Source organism: Glycine soja, chromosome 11, assembly GCF_004193775.1.
Source record: "Glycine soja cultivar W05 chromosome 11, ASM419377v2, whole genome shotgun sequence".
Classification (NCBI taxonomy): Eukaryota; Viridiplantae; Streptophyta; class Magnoliopsida; order Fabales; family Fabaceae; genus Glycine; species Glycine soja.
Genome location: NC_041012.1, coordinates 41,824,088 through 41,840,797, shown reverse-complemented (window position 1 = coordinate 41,840,797; position 16,710 = coordinate 41,824,088). Strand labels below are relative to the sequence as shown.

The following is a 16,710-nucleotide window of genomic DNA, read 5'->3' as shown; positions in this document are numbered from 1 at the left end:
ACCCTAATATAAAATCTCATGTGATCTATTAAAGATGTATTTGATTTGTATTTTCTGTATTGACAACTGTTTTCATTTTCACACGACTAGAATTTTGAAAATATTTTTGATTTAATTTTTTGTTTTTTACTTTCAAGAAATAAAAAAATTAAAAATGTGTTTTCAAAAGGAGATGTATTTTTAGATTTACTTAAAATTACAATATTTGTCACCTCTTTTTTATTTTACAAATGAGGTTCCTGGTTTCAACTGAAAATGAGATTACATTGTTTTCAGTTTTTGATTTATTTGAAAAAATATTTTTACCGAAAATAAAAACAAACCAAACACATTTCTATCATCATTTTCTATTTTTAGTAAAAATAAAAACAGAAAATAACCAAACAAAATACCCCTAAACTTGCCATTTTTCTCATGAATAATCGTGAGCTCCCACTAATTCTTGGAAAAAATTGCATGTGTGAAACCTTGTGTTGGAAGCCCAAAACCGAGGGAAACAATGCCCGGTAGGTGCTGGAAAATTTGATTTCAAAAACCTTGGTTGAATTAAAACTCAAGGGCCTAAACGGCTAAACCATGTTTTGGCCCAAAACTTAATAAAAATTTCATTATTTAATCGGGACTGGACATGAGGACAGTATGTTGGCTAAATGATATTTATTCATTTAATTTGTAAAAAATTTAGTCATATTTTCATAAGCTAAATCAAGATTTAGCTAAAATAGGAAATTATATTATTATTAAATCTGTTGTTGTCATGTAACTATTACAAACTTTGTATCTTATGTTAACTAAAAAACTTATCCATGCGTTCATTTAAATAATTATATATCTAATAGTAAGTATTAAGGGGTGTTTGGTTTGATTATTTTCTGTTTTCATGTTCACGGAAAACAGAAAACAGTGATGAAAATGTGTTTGATTAAATTTCTGAAAACATTTTCAGAGTGACAATGAAAACAGGAAACAACCAGAAAATGAAAACAATAAATTCTCATTTTCAGTGTTTTCAGTTGAGAACACAAACCTCACTTCATGTAAAATGAAATTGCGTGGCAATAAATGTAATTTTAAGTAAATCTAAAAATACAAGAAGACAAGAAATCAATATATCATATATTTTCAATATTTTTATTTCAAAAATAAGAAGTCAAACCAAACATGTTTTTAGAATCCTAATCTTTTGAAAATGAAAACAGGTTTCAGAAAATGAAAACTAAACACACTCAACTTTTAACCTAATGCATGTTAAGTGGTGCTAAATAAAGGAGATAGTATATTTTTTCTATCGGTAAGAATCATGATCTCAAATCCATTATTTTGTGTTAGAAAGGATGTTTGTAAAATGTAGAAACAAATTTATAATTCTCTTCGTTCAAGATGAATCACTCTGATTTGATGATATTGAAGAAATTAGGGATTAATGGACACCCTAGGAAAGCCAACAAAATTAATGAGGTTATTTGATATTCTCCCAAGCTGAACTGGCTTAAATGTAACTATGATGGATCAACAAAAAGTAGTCTTGGAAGAGCTGGTTGTGGAGGTATTTTAGAAATTCCAAGGGTTCTCCCATTGGTTGTTTCACAACTCCTCTAGGGTCCAAAATTCTCTGTTTTCTGAGATTATGGGCGCCATTATTGCAATAGAGTTGGCTAATAAAAAAGGTTGGAAGAATCTTTGGCTGGAGTGCGATTCAATGTTGGTGGAAAAATAGGTGGTTGAATTGTATAGATCTAACAAGAAATATGTTTTTTTCAGTTGGTCACATTTACAGAGAGAACAACTCTTGTGCAGACTTCGTTGTCTCTCATGCTTCTTCTATTTCTGATTTTTGCTGGTGGGACACTTCCTCTTTTTTTGTTGCAGCAAAAATGAATAGGAAAAAAATAGGATTGAGGAATAGTCGCAGTCATACCCAACCGAAAAAGTATGTTATCCAAGGGCATTTCAAGTAGTTGTAATAAAACCTGACCAGTTGATCCTTTAGCTTTTTCGGCGATACGAACGTATTTAAGCAATTGTCGTTCTGCCTTCTTATTCACCAAACCTTCTTATTCTCGTTTCCTCATTAATAGGGGTTCTTCCGGAACTGCTTGTAGAAGAAAGAAGATTCTCTGCTTTTTCTCTTCCAACAAGGGATCCTGTTCATCCACTCAAGCGCATTGGATCGTTGGTTAGCGTGGGTGGGCATCTCACTCCCTCAAGTATTTACAATGTCACATTGGGCTTTGGCCGAGTGAACCCCTTTTGATAGACGAGCTTAAGCTAGGTTCAGGATAGATAGATGGGTGTGTAGAATGTGATACGATGCATAGCCCTTTCATCAGTATGGGACTGATTGAAGACAGATTCATTTGCATACTTATACTCTTTCTTATTTCTATTTGAAAAAATTTCGTAATGTCTCCCGAGTCGTTCTCTAAAAAAACTAAAATAATCGGGAGATAGCTTGCCTATTCATTTTTTTTACTAGAGGTTAGTGAAAAGAAAGATTTTCTTTTTTCTATTCGATTTTAGAATAAAAAAATTTTGTTACCTAACTATAGGTTCTTATAGTTTCTACCAGCTTGAGTTTTGGTTCTGGTCCCCTCAAGCTGCTCTTTTTTTATCAATAATATTTCTTTCTTGGTATGTGTCTTAGGATTTTTAATGTTTGTAGTGTCAACCTAGTTAGAATCTCTTACATTATTGTAAAGTCATTAACCAAGGTTCATTAAAAAAAGTAGAAGAATCAATCATCAATTCCCTTGGAACCAAATGTATAAACATTTACCTAAAATTACATTAGATGATATTTCAATATTATTTAAGATGATGTGTTGCACCAAAATTATGTTCCTCTCCCTTGTTCAAACCAAAGCAACAAAGGATTAAATCTATATTTTTATGGTGACATCGTGATTTTGTGGGGTTAAATCAATTATTTGTGTTGTTATCCAAATATACTATCAATATGTCTCTTGAAATATTGAAGTGATTATGAAAAGCACTTGCGTTTTTTTATTTAAATCAATTAGTTTGAATTTCTAATATTCAACGAGTTCCTGTGATTGGAAACTTTTCATTTATATCTGTCAACATTTACAATGTTGTAGAAAGAAATGTCAAGGTGACATTTTTCACGTTTTGTTCTCATAAAGTGATGCCCGTCAATGGCTGGTGCCAAACAATAGCACATATCACCAAAGCCTAAACTGCTAAAACCAAGTCAATTTCAAATTTTAAGGGGAGAAAAAAAAAAGGTTAAGAGAATAACCCCTTAGTAAGGCAAACTCTTGGAACTAGTGCTAATAATCAAAGACTTCAATTTAGAAGACTCCCCTGCTGCATTTGCCCTCTGCGTTATTATTTCCATATTCCTATTTAAACTTTGTTTCACCAAACTCTTCATCAATCTCTTCCCTTCTTTTGCTTCTCTTTGATTCACAGGTGACCCCATTGCAAATCTTGGTGTTTGTGGACCAGAATGTGGACCCATTTTCGTTTGCCTTTCATCCTTAAACCATTGCAATAGTTTCATTGCTCTCTTCTGAGCCAAATTACTCCCCAATAAAACCACTTCAAGAAGCACCGGAACAATTCCTGCCTGTGCCATTTTCTTTCTTTGCAATGAGCTTTGATGTGCAAGAATCATCAAAATATACACTGACAACTCTTGGCATTTGGGTTTGTCTTCCCATGACAAGATCTCAATAAAGGTTTCTGGCACCATTGAATTGTTCTCTATTGCTTTCTTTCCCATCAAAGTCACTGATAAGTTCCCTAGAGTGGCAAGTGCTTTCTCTGAAATTTCTTTTATTGAGGATACTTCCAAGAGGATAGGGACCACCCCACTTGAAACCAAAGGGCATGCATTCTCTAACACAGTTGATAGGTTATGTAAGGCACCTAAACATGAATTTTTGGTGTCAAAACTTGAGCCTTTCTCAAGAATGTTTCTAAGTAACGGTAGAAAGTCTAATATGGCAAGAGGGAATTGAGTGTTTGCTAGAGATGACAATGACAAAAGCAACTCTACCAATTTACTTGTTGTTGATTCATCTACAAGGTCAATTGTCTTAGGAAGCTTGGACAATATTCCTGCCTCCACTATCAAAGCCTTGTTCCTGAAGAAAGAACGTAATAGATACGTCAGGTAAGGAAGGAAAGCATGCTTCAACTCAGTCAAAGTTAGGTCAGAAACAAATAATACTACTCCTACAGTTGAAGTTTTCTAAAAGTCAGAATAAACCAGAGAGGGGAACTCAACTCTCAACTACTAGCATCAACCCACCTTGTTCAATTCATATTTTCTTCTTTTGATGGGATTGGTGCAATTTGTGTAATAAAGAATGAGAAGGCCAAACCAACTAAATTAAAAAAATATTATTTATAGCAGACTGAAGTCAACGAGAATCTGAAGTAAATATATGTGTTGGAAAATGAAGGTCAACAAAAGACATAAAATTTTCTTAAAGATCATAAAGGAATCTGATTAACTACCCTATATTTTATAGTAATCAGTAATTTATAAATTCTAGGACAAAAATGTCGCTCCAATATGAACTTTGTCCCCTCTAGGCTCTAGCTTATCCTAACAACCCTGCAACTCAGTAGACACTGCACGTTTTGGTGATTTTATACTAGTATTAATTATGTTTCTTCCAACTAATACTGGCATAACACATCACAGCATGGTACTAGCACAGTGTGATTTTGGGAAAATTTGATCCGAAAATACTGGCTAAATTTCTTTCTCATATTTAAAATGTCATGGATACAAGTTTAATTAGTTTGATAACTTTCATGCTTCTACACCCACCCACATGATGTCTTTGCCTTTTGTTTTTATTTAGGAGTATTTATTTTTTTACCCTATGGAAATGTATAGAACGCTTTGGTTGTGGTGACTGTGGAGTCATGAAACAAACCCGCCAAGGCCAACCGCCACTATGTGTACATCAGTCTTGTCTTCGCCCCCCAAAGTCAAAATGAGCGGGTACTCAATGCTCACGAAGGCTCCACTCTCGCCAGTTTCTTTATAAAATATGATTACATATTATTCCATATCAAACAATATGACAAATAAGAAGACAATAAAAGTATGACTAAGATAAATAAGATTTTAGTTATAATTCATGCACCTTGATTTCTAGTTAGTGGACCTTAACCAATGTTACAAATTCGGTCCTAATTATTTTATTATTTCTTCTCTCACATTATGTTAACCTAAAAAGAATTGCACAGTTAAAAATTTTAATAATTCATTTTATATCTTTCTGTGCCATTGGATGGGCATCTATTCTGGGTATGAATATACGTTAGCAACACCTAACAGTTTAGACTCTTCAAACTGTTCTTATGTAAAATCAATTCAACATTTCAACAAATAAAATCTAAAGAACTTATTAAATCAATAACAGAATTTCAAATTTGAATCAAACAGAAAGTTCAACATCAAGTTAATATATAACATAAGTTTTATATTATTGAATTTCTTACTTATAGTTTTACATTTAAATCAAACAAGAAAATTAAGACTATCAAGCACTAAAAAACAGTGGTTTAGGTGGCAATCATTCATAAAGTGTTGCATGGCAAAAACTAAAAGACAATTCTAACAGAACATAGTTGCAAAACTTACGTGTAGGTTCCATCAGCTAGGTGGATCAACGCCGTCAACCCTGCTCGCCGGCGGCTAGCCACCGGCGACGCCACCATAGATACCAACACCGGCACCACCCCAAGTTCTGTTATCAATTTTCTAACCTTAACATCTTCCTTGGCTAACTTTTCAATCTCCTTTGCTGCCACCTCCTTCTCTTCCCAGCTTCCAAAGTGAAGCATCTTCACAGTTCTCTGCAACATGATCACAGACTCTTCCTCCTCCTCTTTATGCTTCTCCATAACTTGAACCGTTTCAAGATTTTCAACCTTGTTGTTGTGTTCAACTTTGCTCTTAGCTGTGTCAAACCGATCAGAGGGGTCATAACGCTTTTTGGTTGCTTTGGATTGGAGAAACCTTCTGATGCGGCCAAAGAACTGAAGTTTTATGTTAGACAACACCCAAATAGAAGAAGAAGATGATGATGATGAAGGAGTAGACATGCTTGAGAGGAAGGAGAAAACAAAGCAAGATATTGAAATTTTGGAAAAGTGAGTGTTTGGGGTTTGGTTCTTATACAATTTTAGTTTCTGTTTCTGACTTTGGAGACAGAGAGAGACCAGAGGGAGAAGGGAGAGAAAACGAATCAATGAAACTATTTGAAGAGCTCCGTGAACTTTAAAGTACAGGGGGAGCACAGGGCACATGCATAAAACAGTGCTGTCCCGTTTAAATGTAAATGTAAATATGTAATGGTTGATATTATGATGCAAAATCTCAAATTATGAATTTATTAAGTAATGGAATTTAATATTTATGCATCATTTGTTCTAATAAAAAAGATTTCCGTACCTGAACTTCACTAGGGACACAAGGTGCTAATATAATGATTTATGCAGTTGTGACTATGTTTGAACTAAAATATTATATACTAAGTAGCATTGCTTGTAGATTTAATTGTAGTTAAATCTATTTAGTTAAAAGTCCATAGTCTATATAGCCATTTTTTTTTAGATAAACAAACTATTTGGTACTACATCACTAACGCCTGATGCTTGGTCTTTCTTTGCTTCACGATCTCACCTAACTAATCTATAAAATAGTGGAGATGAAATGTTATGGGCTTAGGACCCATCATATGTCTTCGTCAAATTCAATTTTGGGGGACCTTCTTGGGTGGATAATAGATGAGAAACTCTTTGTTCACTGGTCCCAAGTAGGGTGCGTAATATGACTTGGCATTTTATTCATTTAAAGAGACAACAACGAACCAAATATAGACTTTGGTTTTGATGTGAACTCACGTCCAGGGCATGTGAGAATCAGGGAGACCCAGCCTATATATATTCCTTTATGGAGCCATAAAATTTGGGGCAGTGCACACGCGTCAACATTAATTAATGGTCACTTAATATATCATTTCATAATCCTTCATTGGCTACACAATCTGATCTGGATCGGTAGCTGTGATATTCTCACATGCATTAGAGATTGATCATGCCAAGCTTCCCTTGCATGAATGAAGGGTGGAGCAAGAGGAGCAGCCATTCATTAATTTTTTGGATTCCTTTTTCGATTATGATCCTGAAAGAGAAATTAAGTTTAATTTATTTTGTATTAAAAATGCATTTAAAACCATGCAGTTTATAGATTTATCATAGAGATTTGAGCTAGGAGAATATGTGGCTATGCTGGTGGAATTCTTCGAGAAATGAAATATAATCTAGAATAAGAACTGAAGAAGCCAGATGGATAGGTAGTAATGCATTAAAGACTAAAGAGAAAATATTATTTTATTAGTTTGATGTCGGCATTAAGGTATTTTGAGTGAATAATCAAATTCAATTCAATTAATTAAATTTGATTGATGTTAAAAACCTGTAAGTGTATCTAAATGCACCGTTCGTATGCAAAGTCATGACCAATTTAGACCTACAAAATAAGGTTATTTAGTTAACAGTAATAAACATTGGTATAGACTTCTTTGGGTGGGGAGAAAGAGATATATTTGAGATTTTGATGGCTGTGGCATATCCATGTTGGAGTCCACTACAAGTAATTATCCATTCGTGAATTGCAGGCACTGAAGTTTCCCACGTGTGAAGGAAGCACCTCATTCATCATTAGTAGTTACATTTTCGTTTTGATGTTAGCAGTGTGTGTGTGTGTGACAGTGCAAATATGATGTGTGCCACTCCCAGAACTTACGTATCACCATAAACATTTGTTTCTTACTGCCAGGAATATCGTAAATTAATGTCTAGCTTGCACAATTTGGTTACAGTTCCAAATGTGCGCAAATGTGTTTTGCAAGCAAAGTTAAATTGCATCAACAGCGTTATTAGTTAAATTGTTCTTTTATTAGCGTTTTTAGTCAAATTCTTCTCAAGTCAACAAGTAACTATCACAAGTAAACTAACACACACAAGTGATTTTTCGCGTATTCATAGTTTATTTTGAACTACTAGTATTTAACGCGAGTATTTTATTTTTCTTCCAGTTATGCAATTTTCTTACAAGAATTACGATTTTGATATTCTAATTCGTGTCATCTCCTCCCAAGGAGTTGAGGCTAGTTTACAAAATTACAACTTTAATTTTAACCCACGAAGAGGAATCTTTTGCACGGAGCTAGTAAAGTTAAACAAAATTCCAAAATCTGATTATGTTCATGTCATGTGTCAACTTGTTGCGCACGTGAAGACGTATACATATACATACGGTGACCAAGTTGCTGATGCATATTGCATGGTATTCTCAATAAAACTAGTCTTGGATGATTGAGGTAAATCTTTCTTCAGACACGCTTTCCATCAATACTGGCCATTGACCAAAGATAGACCAGAGATTTCGCGGCATGAACACTATAACGAGAGGACCACGAACTCGTGTCACACACATTACCTTATTATTAATTTTAATTAATAATGTTTGATTTAAACCAGATAGTGGTAGAAGGGGTGTTTGATAGGGATAAATTTTTTATTTCCGGTGAATCATAATTCTTGAGAATTGTGTTTATAATGAATAAAATTTGTTTGTTTGATCAATAAGAATTTAGATAAAATTTTTAGGAATTAAAGAATTAAACATATTTTTACTAATTATTTTAATTATTTATCATATTATATAATTTAATAAAAAATAATATAATATTTTTACTATGATAAAAAAATAAACTAAGAAAAATAAGATTCTCATATCTCCATACGAAAACTCTTGTATGTAATTGATTAAAAAAATTCTTAGGAATCCTTATTTTTCAGAATTGTTATTTTTTTAAAATATATGAAAAATTATCTGATTCTCCTGAAACCAAAAACTTCTCTACTACCAAATAGAAGTTTTCTACTTTCCACTTTTCTTTCTTCCCCTGATCAAGTAGAGATTAAAATTAAAGCTATGTTTAGTATTTTGGAAACAATTGAATACAGTAATTACAAAAGGTTATTGTATTACTGAGATTTTTTTATGATATGTACACGATAAGAGATTTTAATTAAAAGGATCGAAATATTAGTAAGAGTGTAAAAAAAAATAAAGAAACATTAGTAAGAGTATTATCGAGTAACTCTACTAGCCCTACTACATTGCACGGTGCCCATTTGACCCAATGTCATGGGTGTAAAATTATATCTATATGCTTGTTTGAAAGTTCTTAAAACATTGTTATACATAAACAGTTGAAGGTAAGCTAAGCCAAACAATGTGTAACATTAACCTTTTTGAAATATTTCTTTTAAAAAAAGAGAAAGAAACAACACAAGAAAAGGATATATAAGAGTTACAAATAAGACATCATCAGAAACAAATAGCCTAAAGTTCAATTAAGGATGAAAAGTATAAATATTTGGCTACGGTATTCTTTAACCCAAAAATAAATTATAAAATGGGAACAAGTGAGAAAGCTTTTGTCCTTTTTACTTTTTCCTTCCATAAAAACAGTTAAATTCCTTTTGTAAACTAATTTATCCGGCACATTCTTATTGGTTAATGCAACTCCATACCAACCGTAGAAATCAAGGTTCACGGATTATAAATATGTGGCTGTTAGGCCTCATTGCATCAATCAGAGCACCACATGGATTCATAATTTCATATCACGGCAAAACCTGAACAGGGATTTGTCATCACACGTGGGAGACTCAAGTTGGGGATATACCATTTAGAGATTTGTCCTCACACGGATGCATAATGAAGAATGTAGGAGTCAAAATGGGCGCCCCACTAATGAAAAATCTTGAGTTTAAAAAGGTGGAAAGGTTTTGCACAACAAGCACCAAGTGCAGTGCCACCAAAGGGATAAAAGAAGTTGATAGGTTGATGACATTGATGGCTCTTGGTTGCAATTTTATCCAATGATGGCTCTTGAGACTGAGAAAGACAAAAAAAAAAAAAGAAAAAGTGTAAAAGACCCACCACAAGGGCAAGCTCTGCGTGCAATCCTGCAATGTGCATATTCCATAATTTGGAGGCAGGAGCCTTTTTGGATTATTATAAGTCCTAAGACCCCCATCATGTGACACTTTTCATTGTTTCTAACTTCTAAGCCCAATTCACGAAGGTTCTTCTATACTACGGTTAGTTTGAACTTCTTAATAGTCCACCACGTGGTCCAAGTATCATTCAAGGCTAGCTGATCTGCTATGTATCTTTTTTAAGTGCTTGGCTAATGCAATGGTCAAATGATCCACGAGTCATTCAAACAATTCAGGAAATTTCCTTCTGCTTTCTTTGTAGTTCTTCCCGATTTTGCTTTTTGATATACGTGTTTAATTTGGCCAACTTAAGCTTAATCTGCACACAAAATAACAATTTCTTCAAAATTGGAAGATTTTTATTGGGTGGTTTGTGACCAACAAAGATGACTGCCAAATAAAACATTAGATTAAATTATATGACCCATTCATACATAAAATGCAAATATTCGAAACCGGGTTTTTTTTTTTTTTTTGTCTTTCTAAATCTAAAGAGACAACATTGGATAAAAATACAAAAAATGACAAAAAAGTAAAATTGCACCAGCCGGGAATCGAACCCGGGTCTGTACCGTGGCAGGGTACTATTCTACCACTAGACCACTGGTGCTTTGTTGGAAAATGATAGACAAAGTATATGAAGATTTTAAATTCGCTCATATATATATATATATATATATATAAAATTATTAAATGAATCTTCATGTTTTTACAATTTTGCTTTGACAGATGCTTATTTGAGAAGTAACTCTAAGTATCTTTTCAAAATAAGCAATTTTTTTTTTATTTTTAACTTCTGCTTATTTTAAAAAAATTATTTAAACATTTAAAAAATTACAATAAATACTTTTTTAATTAAAATAAGTGTTTTTCTTTTAAAAATAAAATTTACCCAAACCCACCCATTACCCTATCAATAACAGATTTACAACTGATTTGCATATTTCCATAGTCCCATCTTAGACTAATTAAGATGATACTGAGTTACTAACAAATAGCAATGACGGAGGCAATAACATCAACATAAAATATTTTTGGAATTCAGTACATTATATTTTGCCTGCAAAATTAAAAAAGCAACCCTACTATCTACACAATCTAGGACAAACAGACAACTATGAAACATTTTATTAATTTAGTACTTTATTAACAAAGCAAATGGTTGGCATCAACATGCACAAGATTCTTTGCAGCATTTATTGACAAATGCATTCTTCACTATGTCTCACGAAGGTTGATTCACCAATTGTAGTTGAAGGGACTCAAGATTTTGTCTTAGCTCAGATAGCAGCTCAGGTGGGTCATCACACGCAGACAGATGCCCAGGAAGACATTGATCTAATTCCTCCTTCATCTTCATATATATGGTTCAACTTTTACTTCCCCATAATTGATTGGGATTAGAAAACCTATGCTTGCTTCCGCTGCATTATTCTTTCGATTCCTTCACTTGGCTAATAACTTCAACCAGTAATGTGGCTTTATCCATCTAAGAGTAACAATTGACCTACCAAATCAAAGTAATTACAAATGTTTTCTTAAAGAATAAGAAAAATTGTTGAAAATAAGTTAAATTATAATTTTGATTTTTCTATTTTTATAAAATTTTAATTTTGATCCTCCTGAGATTTTACTGTAACATTCTATGAATTCCTAGTATTAACTGATATAATTGATATTAGATAATATAACACATTTAAAAATGGGTTTATTAAAACATAAATATGATTATCATTTAATTAAATTAAGTAAAAATTAAAGAAAATCTGACAACCCCTTCTTCCCCCTCTTTCTCCAACAATCCCTCTACCTCCTATAGCAGCACCGCCTCTCCTCCGACACCTCCATCTCAAGCTTCTCCGTGACACCCTTCCCAAAACTCTCATACCTTCGACTTCTCTGATATCTTCCCCTAAGGCTTTGTTATTGTTGTTGTTTATAAGTTGTAACGCTTAAAATGCTCCCCTGTAGCTTTGTTTGGAGACTACCTTCCTTTGCCTCTGCTTCAACTGCAAACAGAACCTTTACCTCTACCTTTATCTATATTGACATCTTCAAAGCTTGTTCATCTCTTGTATCTTATGACAGGTCATTCTATTCTCGTTCTACTTTAACAAGTATCTTATGGTCAGATCTTTTGTATAATCACAACTTGATTGAGTCTTGAGTCATCTTTTTACAATAAATCTTCATCTTGTTCACAAGTAAAAGTAATCTCAGAGGTTATTGAGGTAAAAAAAAAAAAAAAAAGGAAGGGAAAAAACAATTCAACACTGAAACACATGATAACAGTATAAGTAGTCAATATATAGCACCAAACATCAAATAATCAGTAAAATATTTGCAATATTTATAAATGTTTGAAGAACTTTGGATTATATAACAAATATAATAGTTACATTAGTTCCTATTAAAATTAAAGAACTTTTTAAAATAAATTAATTATATCTCTGGGATTGTTTACCATGTGTATGCATTTCTCAAAAAAAAAATTCTGTTTTTTTTTTTTGTTTTCTTTTTAAAACATTTATTGCTTTTTTTAGAGTGTACCTTACATGAATGGATGGAAGAAAATGCCCGACTTTTCATGTTGATGTCAAATCTAAATATAAATGTGTATTGCGTAAAAATGCATCACTTAATTATTTAGAAAAATAGGACTCTAAGACAATATGGTCAGTGTTGTTATAGAAACGAGCAATGGGGGCATGGTTGCCATGCATCTTCCTATTTAATCGTTCTTTGTGACTAATTATATATCTCAGTTTTGTGGTTCTGATTGCCCAATTGACAGTGCAATCTCAATTAGTCCGGGAGTATAAAAAAGAAGGAGCGAAAAAAGTGGGCTAAAAGAACAATTTCAACAATCAACAAGTAAAGGGATGAATGAGAACCTCACACATTAAACTGACCCATATTTTTATAAAAACGCAATCATCTCTTCCTTTAACACAGTAGTACGTTCTCCTTTGAACCAAACCCTCATCCAAATTAACCAGCAAGCAAGCAGTATTTACAATGGCAAAAACTACAATCATCATCCTTGCCTCCACCCTTTGCTTCTTATCCTTCCTAGGCTCCGCTTATGCCCGAGACCGCTTCATGGTGGAGGGCACCGTTTACTGTGACACGTGTCGCGTCCAATTCCTCACCAAGTTGTCTGAGTTCCTTGAAGGTACTTGTTTCATACCAATGCACACATGTGACACATGAATTGTATATAATTTAAACTGCATTTTGTACGACACACGTACGACATAATATGGTGTAAAATTGTCACCATGCATAGGCCAATTTTAAATTGTCATTTGTGGTTGCTAGTTTTTTTTTTTACAAAAGTGATAGAATGAAAAAAAAAACCCTAATATTATCGAATAAGATTCCAATGACATATTAAGACCACCCACTAAAGTCTATCTAAAAGATTTAAGGAAATTTCGCTCAGTAACAACGTACTATATATTCAACTAGTCATTAAACAGGAGACATATAAAAATAATGGGAGTTTGTATCGAATTCTTAAGCACTTGTATAAATTAACCTGTGTTGACTTTATGGTTGCTAGTTTGTTAATACAATCTAATAACGCGTCACACTTTTATGATTGAAGAATTTCAGACAAACCATATAACTATAAGTGCACGCTTGCTTTTATGTACGATTAAGAGATAATAACGTTGAATATGGTGTAATATTGAAGGAGCTACCGTGCGTGTGGTGTGTTCACAAGTTGATAATGCGAAGAACGTGACATTCAGCAAAGAGGCAGTGACAGATGCATCAGGGTCATACAAAGTGGAGGTGGACGGAGACCACGAAGAAGACACGTGTGAGGTTACCCTCTTGAAGAGTCCAAGAGCAGACTGCTCCGAGGTTGATCAAGAGTCTCACCTTCAGCAAGCTGCAAGGATCAGCATCACCAAAAACAATGGAATTGTGTCCCCAATTCGCCAGGCCAACCCTCTTGGTTTCCTCAAGAAGGATCGTCTCCCTGGCTGCTTGGACCTCCTCAAGGAGCTTGGAATCAATGAAGATGGCACCCTCATCGCTTGAACAACCGCGTTAAAGGGATCGATATAGCCATATAGGTATCCCTTTTTTTGTTATATTAATTATCTATTTAAGGATCTAGGGCTCAATCTTTTTATTTTCCTTTTCCCATTTTATATTTAATTAGGATCAAGATGTGAGTTTTAATAATCTATGAGCTTGTGCCTTTGGGGGGAGGGAGTTTTTCTAGACTTTAGAAGTCTCTTGAAGGATCCTCTCACTTGTACAACTCTCTCATTTTCGTATTTGGTGGAGTTTATATCACTAATCTCCGGCTGTTTCAATTCCATTCCTTTTGGATCATCTAATTTTATTTCAGCTCTATAGAACAAAAATAAGAAATAATAAGCGATTCTAATATTCTCATTTAATATGCTTTCTGATAACTTTATTGTAAAAAAAATCATATATTTTTTTAAATTAAAATAATTTAATTTTAATATAGTGTTATTGTAAACCAATTAATCTTGAATTTGTTTTTAAAATGATTATTGTAAAAACTAATAATATATTGTCATATACATTTATAATTCGTGATTAAATAATAATATAAAATATCTTTAAACTATATTATATTATATTAAATTCAATAAAATAAACTATTAATATAAATGTTATGATTATATGTTCCCGTATAATAGTATCATACTGTTAGTGAATGTGTGGATCTCATTATGTACACACACAAAAGTTCGTTGCATATTTGGGTTTGCCCGAAAACAATCTGCATACATGCGTTTCATTTTTTCTCGACATGGGCCTGAGTGATTCGATGGCCATGTCATACAGAGAACTCTGCAAAACCATGATGGATATCCCTGCAGTGTAGGTGTAGCTCAAGTGATAGCTAGTGGAACGTGCAGTGGAAGAGGGTTTAAGGGCCCTAGCTACTATTGCCACCTACCTCATTGTTATTCAAACCTCCCAAGACGTTGGCATTATTTTTGTTGCATATGTCCACCATGATACACAATTAATGGAAACAAGTTTATATTGTGTATGTGCATCAGATGCACAACTAAAATTTGTTTTTGTTGTGAGTATATATTATGCTAAACATACATAACAAAAACTTGTTTTCTTTGTTTTCTTTATGTAATTGGGAAAAACTATAATGGTGTGATTTAGTTTGTAATTGGGAAAATTTATAATTGTGTGTTTTATGTAACAGAATCTCTTGTTCAGTTTTCTAAAAACTAATTATTTTTCTTTTCTTTTTTTTCGATTGCTTGCTTACAAGGATTCACTCCTTTGTGATACTTGGCAGTCTTTCTTTCGTATAGTTATTTGATCTCATTTATGTCTTTCCTTCATATAGTTATTGTTATTTTTGCTTGATTGGATTGCATGCTTACAAGGATTCACTTCATTGTAAAAAATACTTGTATTATATCTTAATATTATTAATTAACTATTAAATTGTGCATTTTAAAGGATTAGTTCTAATTTTATATATTTTTTGAATTTTTTAAGTTAGTTAAAATTAAAATTTGACAAATAAAAACACATTGTAATTCTAATCCAATTATGAGTTTGTTTTCAATTAAGAAATAAAGATAAAACTATAACTGAAAATAAAAATAAATAAATAAAAGACATTTAGATTCATGTGGTACAATTTATCATTTTTTTTTATCAAATTGTTTATGATTTTTTATATTTTTATTATATTAAAATTTTCACTTAGTAGTCATTGTTAATTTTACTTTTTATCCATTAACAACAATCATTTTAAAACTTTCCCAAAATTCATTAACTAGATTTACATGTGTTGGAATAGTATTGAGAATTGAAATTTGCAAAATAAAAATAACATATTTAAATTGATTGGACGAGAAGTATATTATTTGAACTTATTTTATTAAATGTTTTAAGTTCACATTTTAATTTTCTTTATTCGATTAAAAGATATAAAAAAAAAGATAAAGTATATCTAAAATTTCTCATCTAAAATAACTCCAAATATTCAAGTTTATGGATATAATTTATAATTTCTTACAAACATATGCATGCTTTAAATATTGTCAAAATATCGCTTCAAATTTTTAATTCATAAAAATACGTAGTTATAGTAATTATAATGAATACAATGAATATATACTTTGACTAAATCATTCAATTAGATTTTATATGAATTTTGATTATATTATATATGGCAATCAATTTATTAAATCTAATGGAATGTTTTTAATTACAATAATCATTATCTTGTTTCTAAAAATATTTTTTAGCATTTTAATAAAAAAATTATTCTATTGTCATATTTTTAAAAAAATATTTCTTTTCTTATTTTTTAAAATTTAAATATGATTTCTTAAAATTAATTGATAATATTAATATATATTTCTTGCCTTATTTTTAATTTAAATGTGGTTTTTTAAAATTAGTAAATAATATTTCAAATTGTAAAAACCCTGCTTGAACACTCAAATTTTATTTTGTTTCATCCATCATTTAATTTGGGTCCTAAGTATAATGATTAGGGATGAAAAAAATGGAATGACAAAATAAAAATTTGTACCCATAAATAAAATCTACTACAAATTGAAAATAAATAGTTGAATGAGAGTATACTTACGGTAAAAAAAGATTTTC

At 32.0% G+C, this 16,710-nt stretch overlaps 2 protein-coding genes and 1 non-coding gene across 3 annotated transcripts; 1 reads left to right on the top strand and 2 right to left on the bottom strand.

Moving 5' to 3' along the window:
* Positions 1-3,044: 3,044 nt before the first annotated feature.
* On the bottom strand, positions 3,045-6,362 carry LOC114374339 (U-box domain-containing protein 7-like). The gene is made up of 2 exons (XM_028331976.1): positions 5,627-6,362; positions 3,045-4,109 (listed from the first exon to the last, which is right to left on the bottom strand). The coding sequence occupies exons 1-2, from the start codon at positions 6,292-6,294 to the stop codon at positions 3,263-3,265; spliced, it is 1,515 nt and encodes a 504-aa protein (XP_028187777.1). The 5' UTR covers positions 6,295-6,362; the 3' UTR covers positions 3,045-3,262.
* Positions 6,363-10,604: 4,242 nt separating this feature from the next.
* Positions 10,605-10,675, bottom strand: TRNAG-GCC. Its single transcript has one exon. It is a non-coding gene; the product is annotated as a tRNA-Gly (tRNA).
* A 2,329-nt stretch (positions 10,676-13,004) lies between these two features.
* Positions 13,005-14,404, top strand: LOC114373952 (olee1-like protein). The gene is made up of 2 exons (XM_028331533.1): positions 13,005-13,240; positions 13,766-14,404. Exons 1-2 carry the CDS (start codon positions 13,084-13,086, stop codon positions 14,116-14,118), a joined length of 510 nt encoding a protein of 169 aa, XP_028187334.1. The 5' UTR covers positions 13,005-13,083; the 3' UTR covers positions 14,119-14,404.
* The last annotated feature ends 2,306 nt before the right edge of the window (positions 14,405-16,710 follow it).

What these genes read in the sequence shown, in the direction of transcription:
- LOC114374339 (XM_028331976.1), bottom strand. Translation starts at nt 6,294, where the DNA reads ATGTGCCCTGTGCTCCCCCTGTACTTTAAAGTTCACGGAGCTCTTCAA. An exon ending in CTAGCTGATGGAACCTACAC is followed by an intron (nt 4,110 to 5,626) that starts GTAAGTTTTGCA and finishes TTCTTTCTTCAG; the next exon opens with GAACAAGGCTTTGATAGTGG.
- LOC114373952 (XM_028331533.1), top strand. Translation starts at nt 13,084, where the DNA reads ATGGCAAAAACTACAATCATCATCCTTGCCTCCACCCTTTGCTTCTTA. An exon ending in GTTGTCTGAGTTCCTTGAAG is followed by an intron (nt 13,241 to 13,765) that starts GTACTTGTTTCA and finishes GTAATATTGAAG; the next exon opens with GAGCTACCGTGCGTGTGGTG.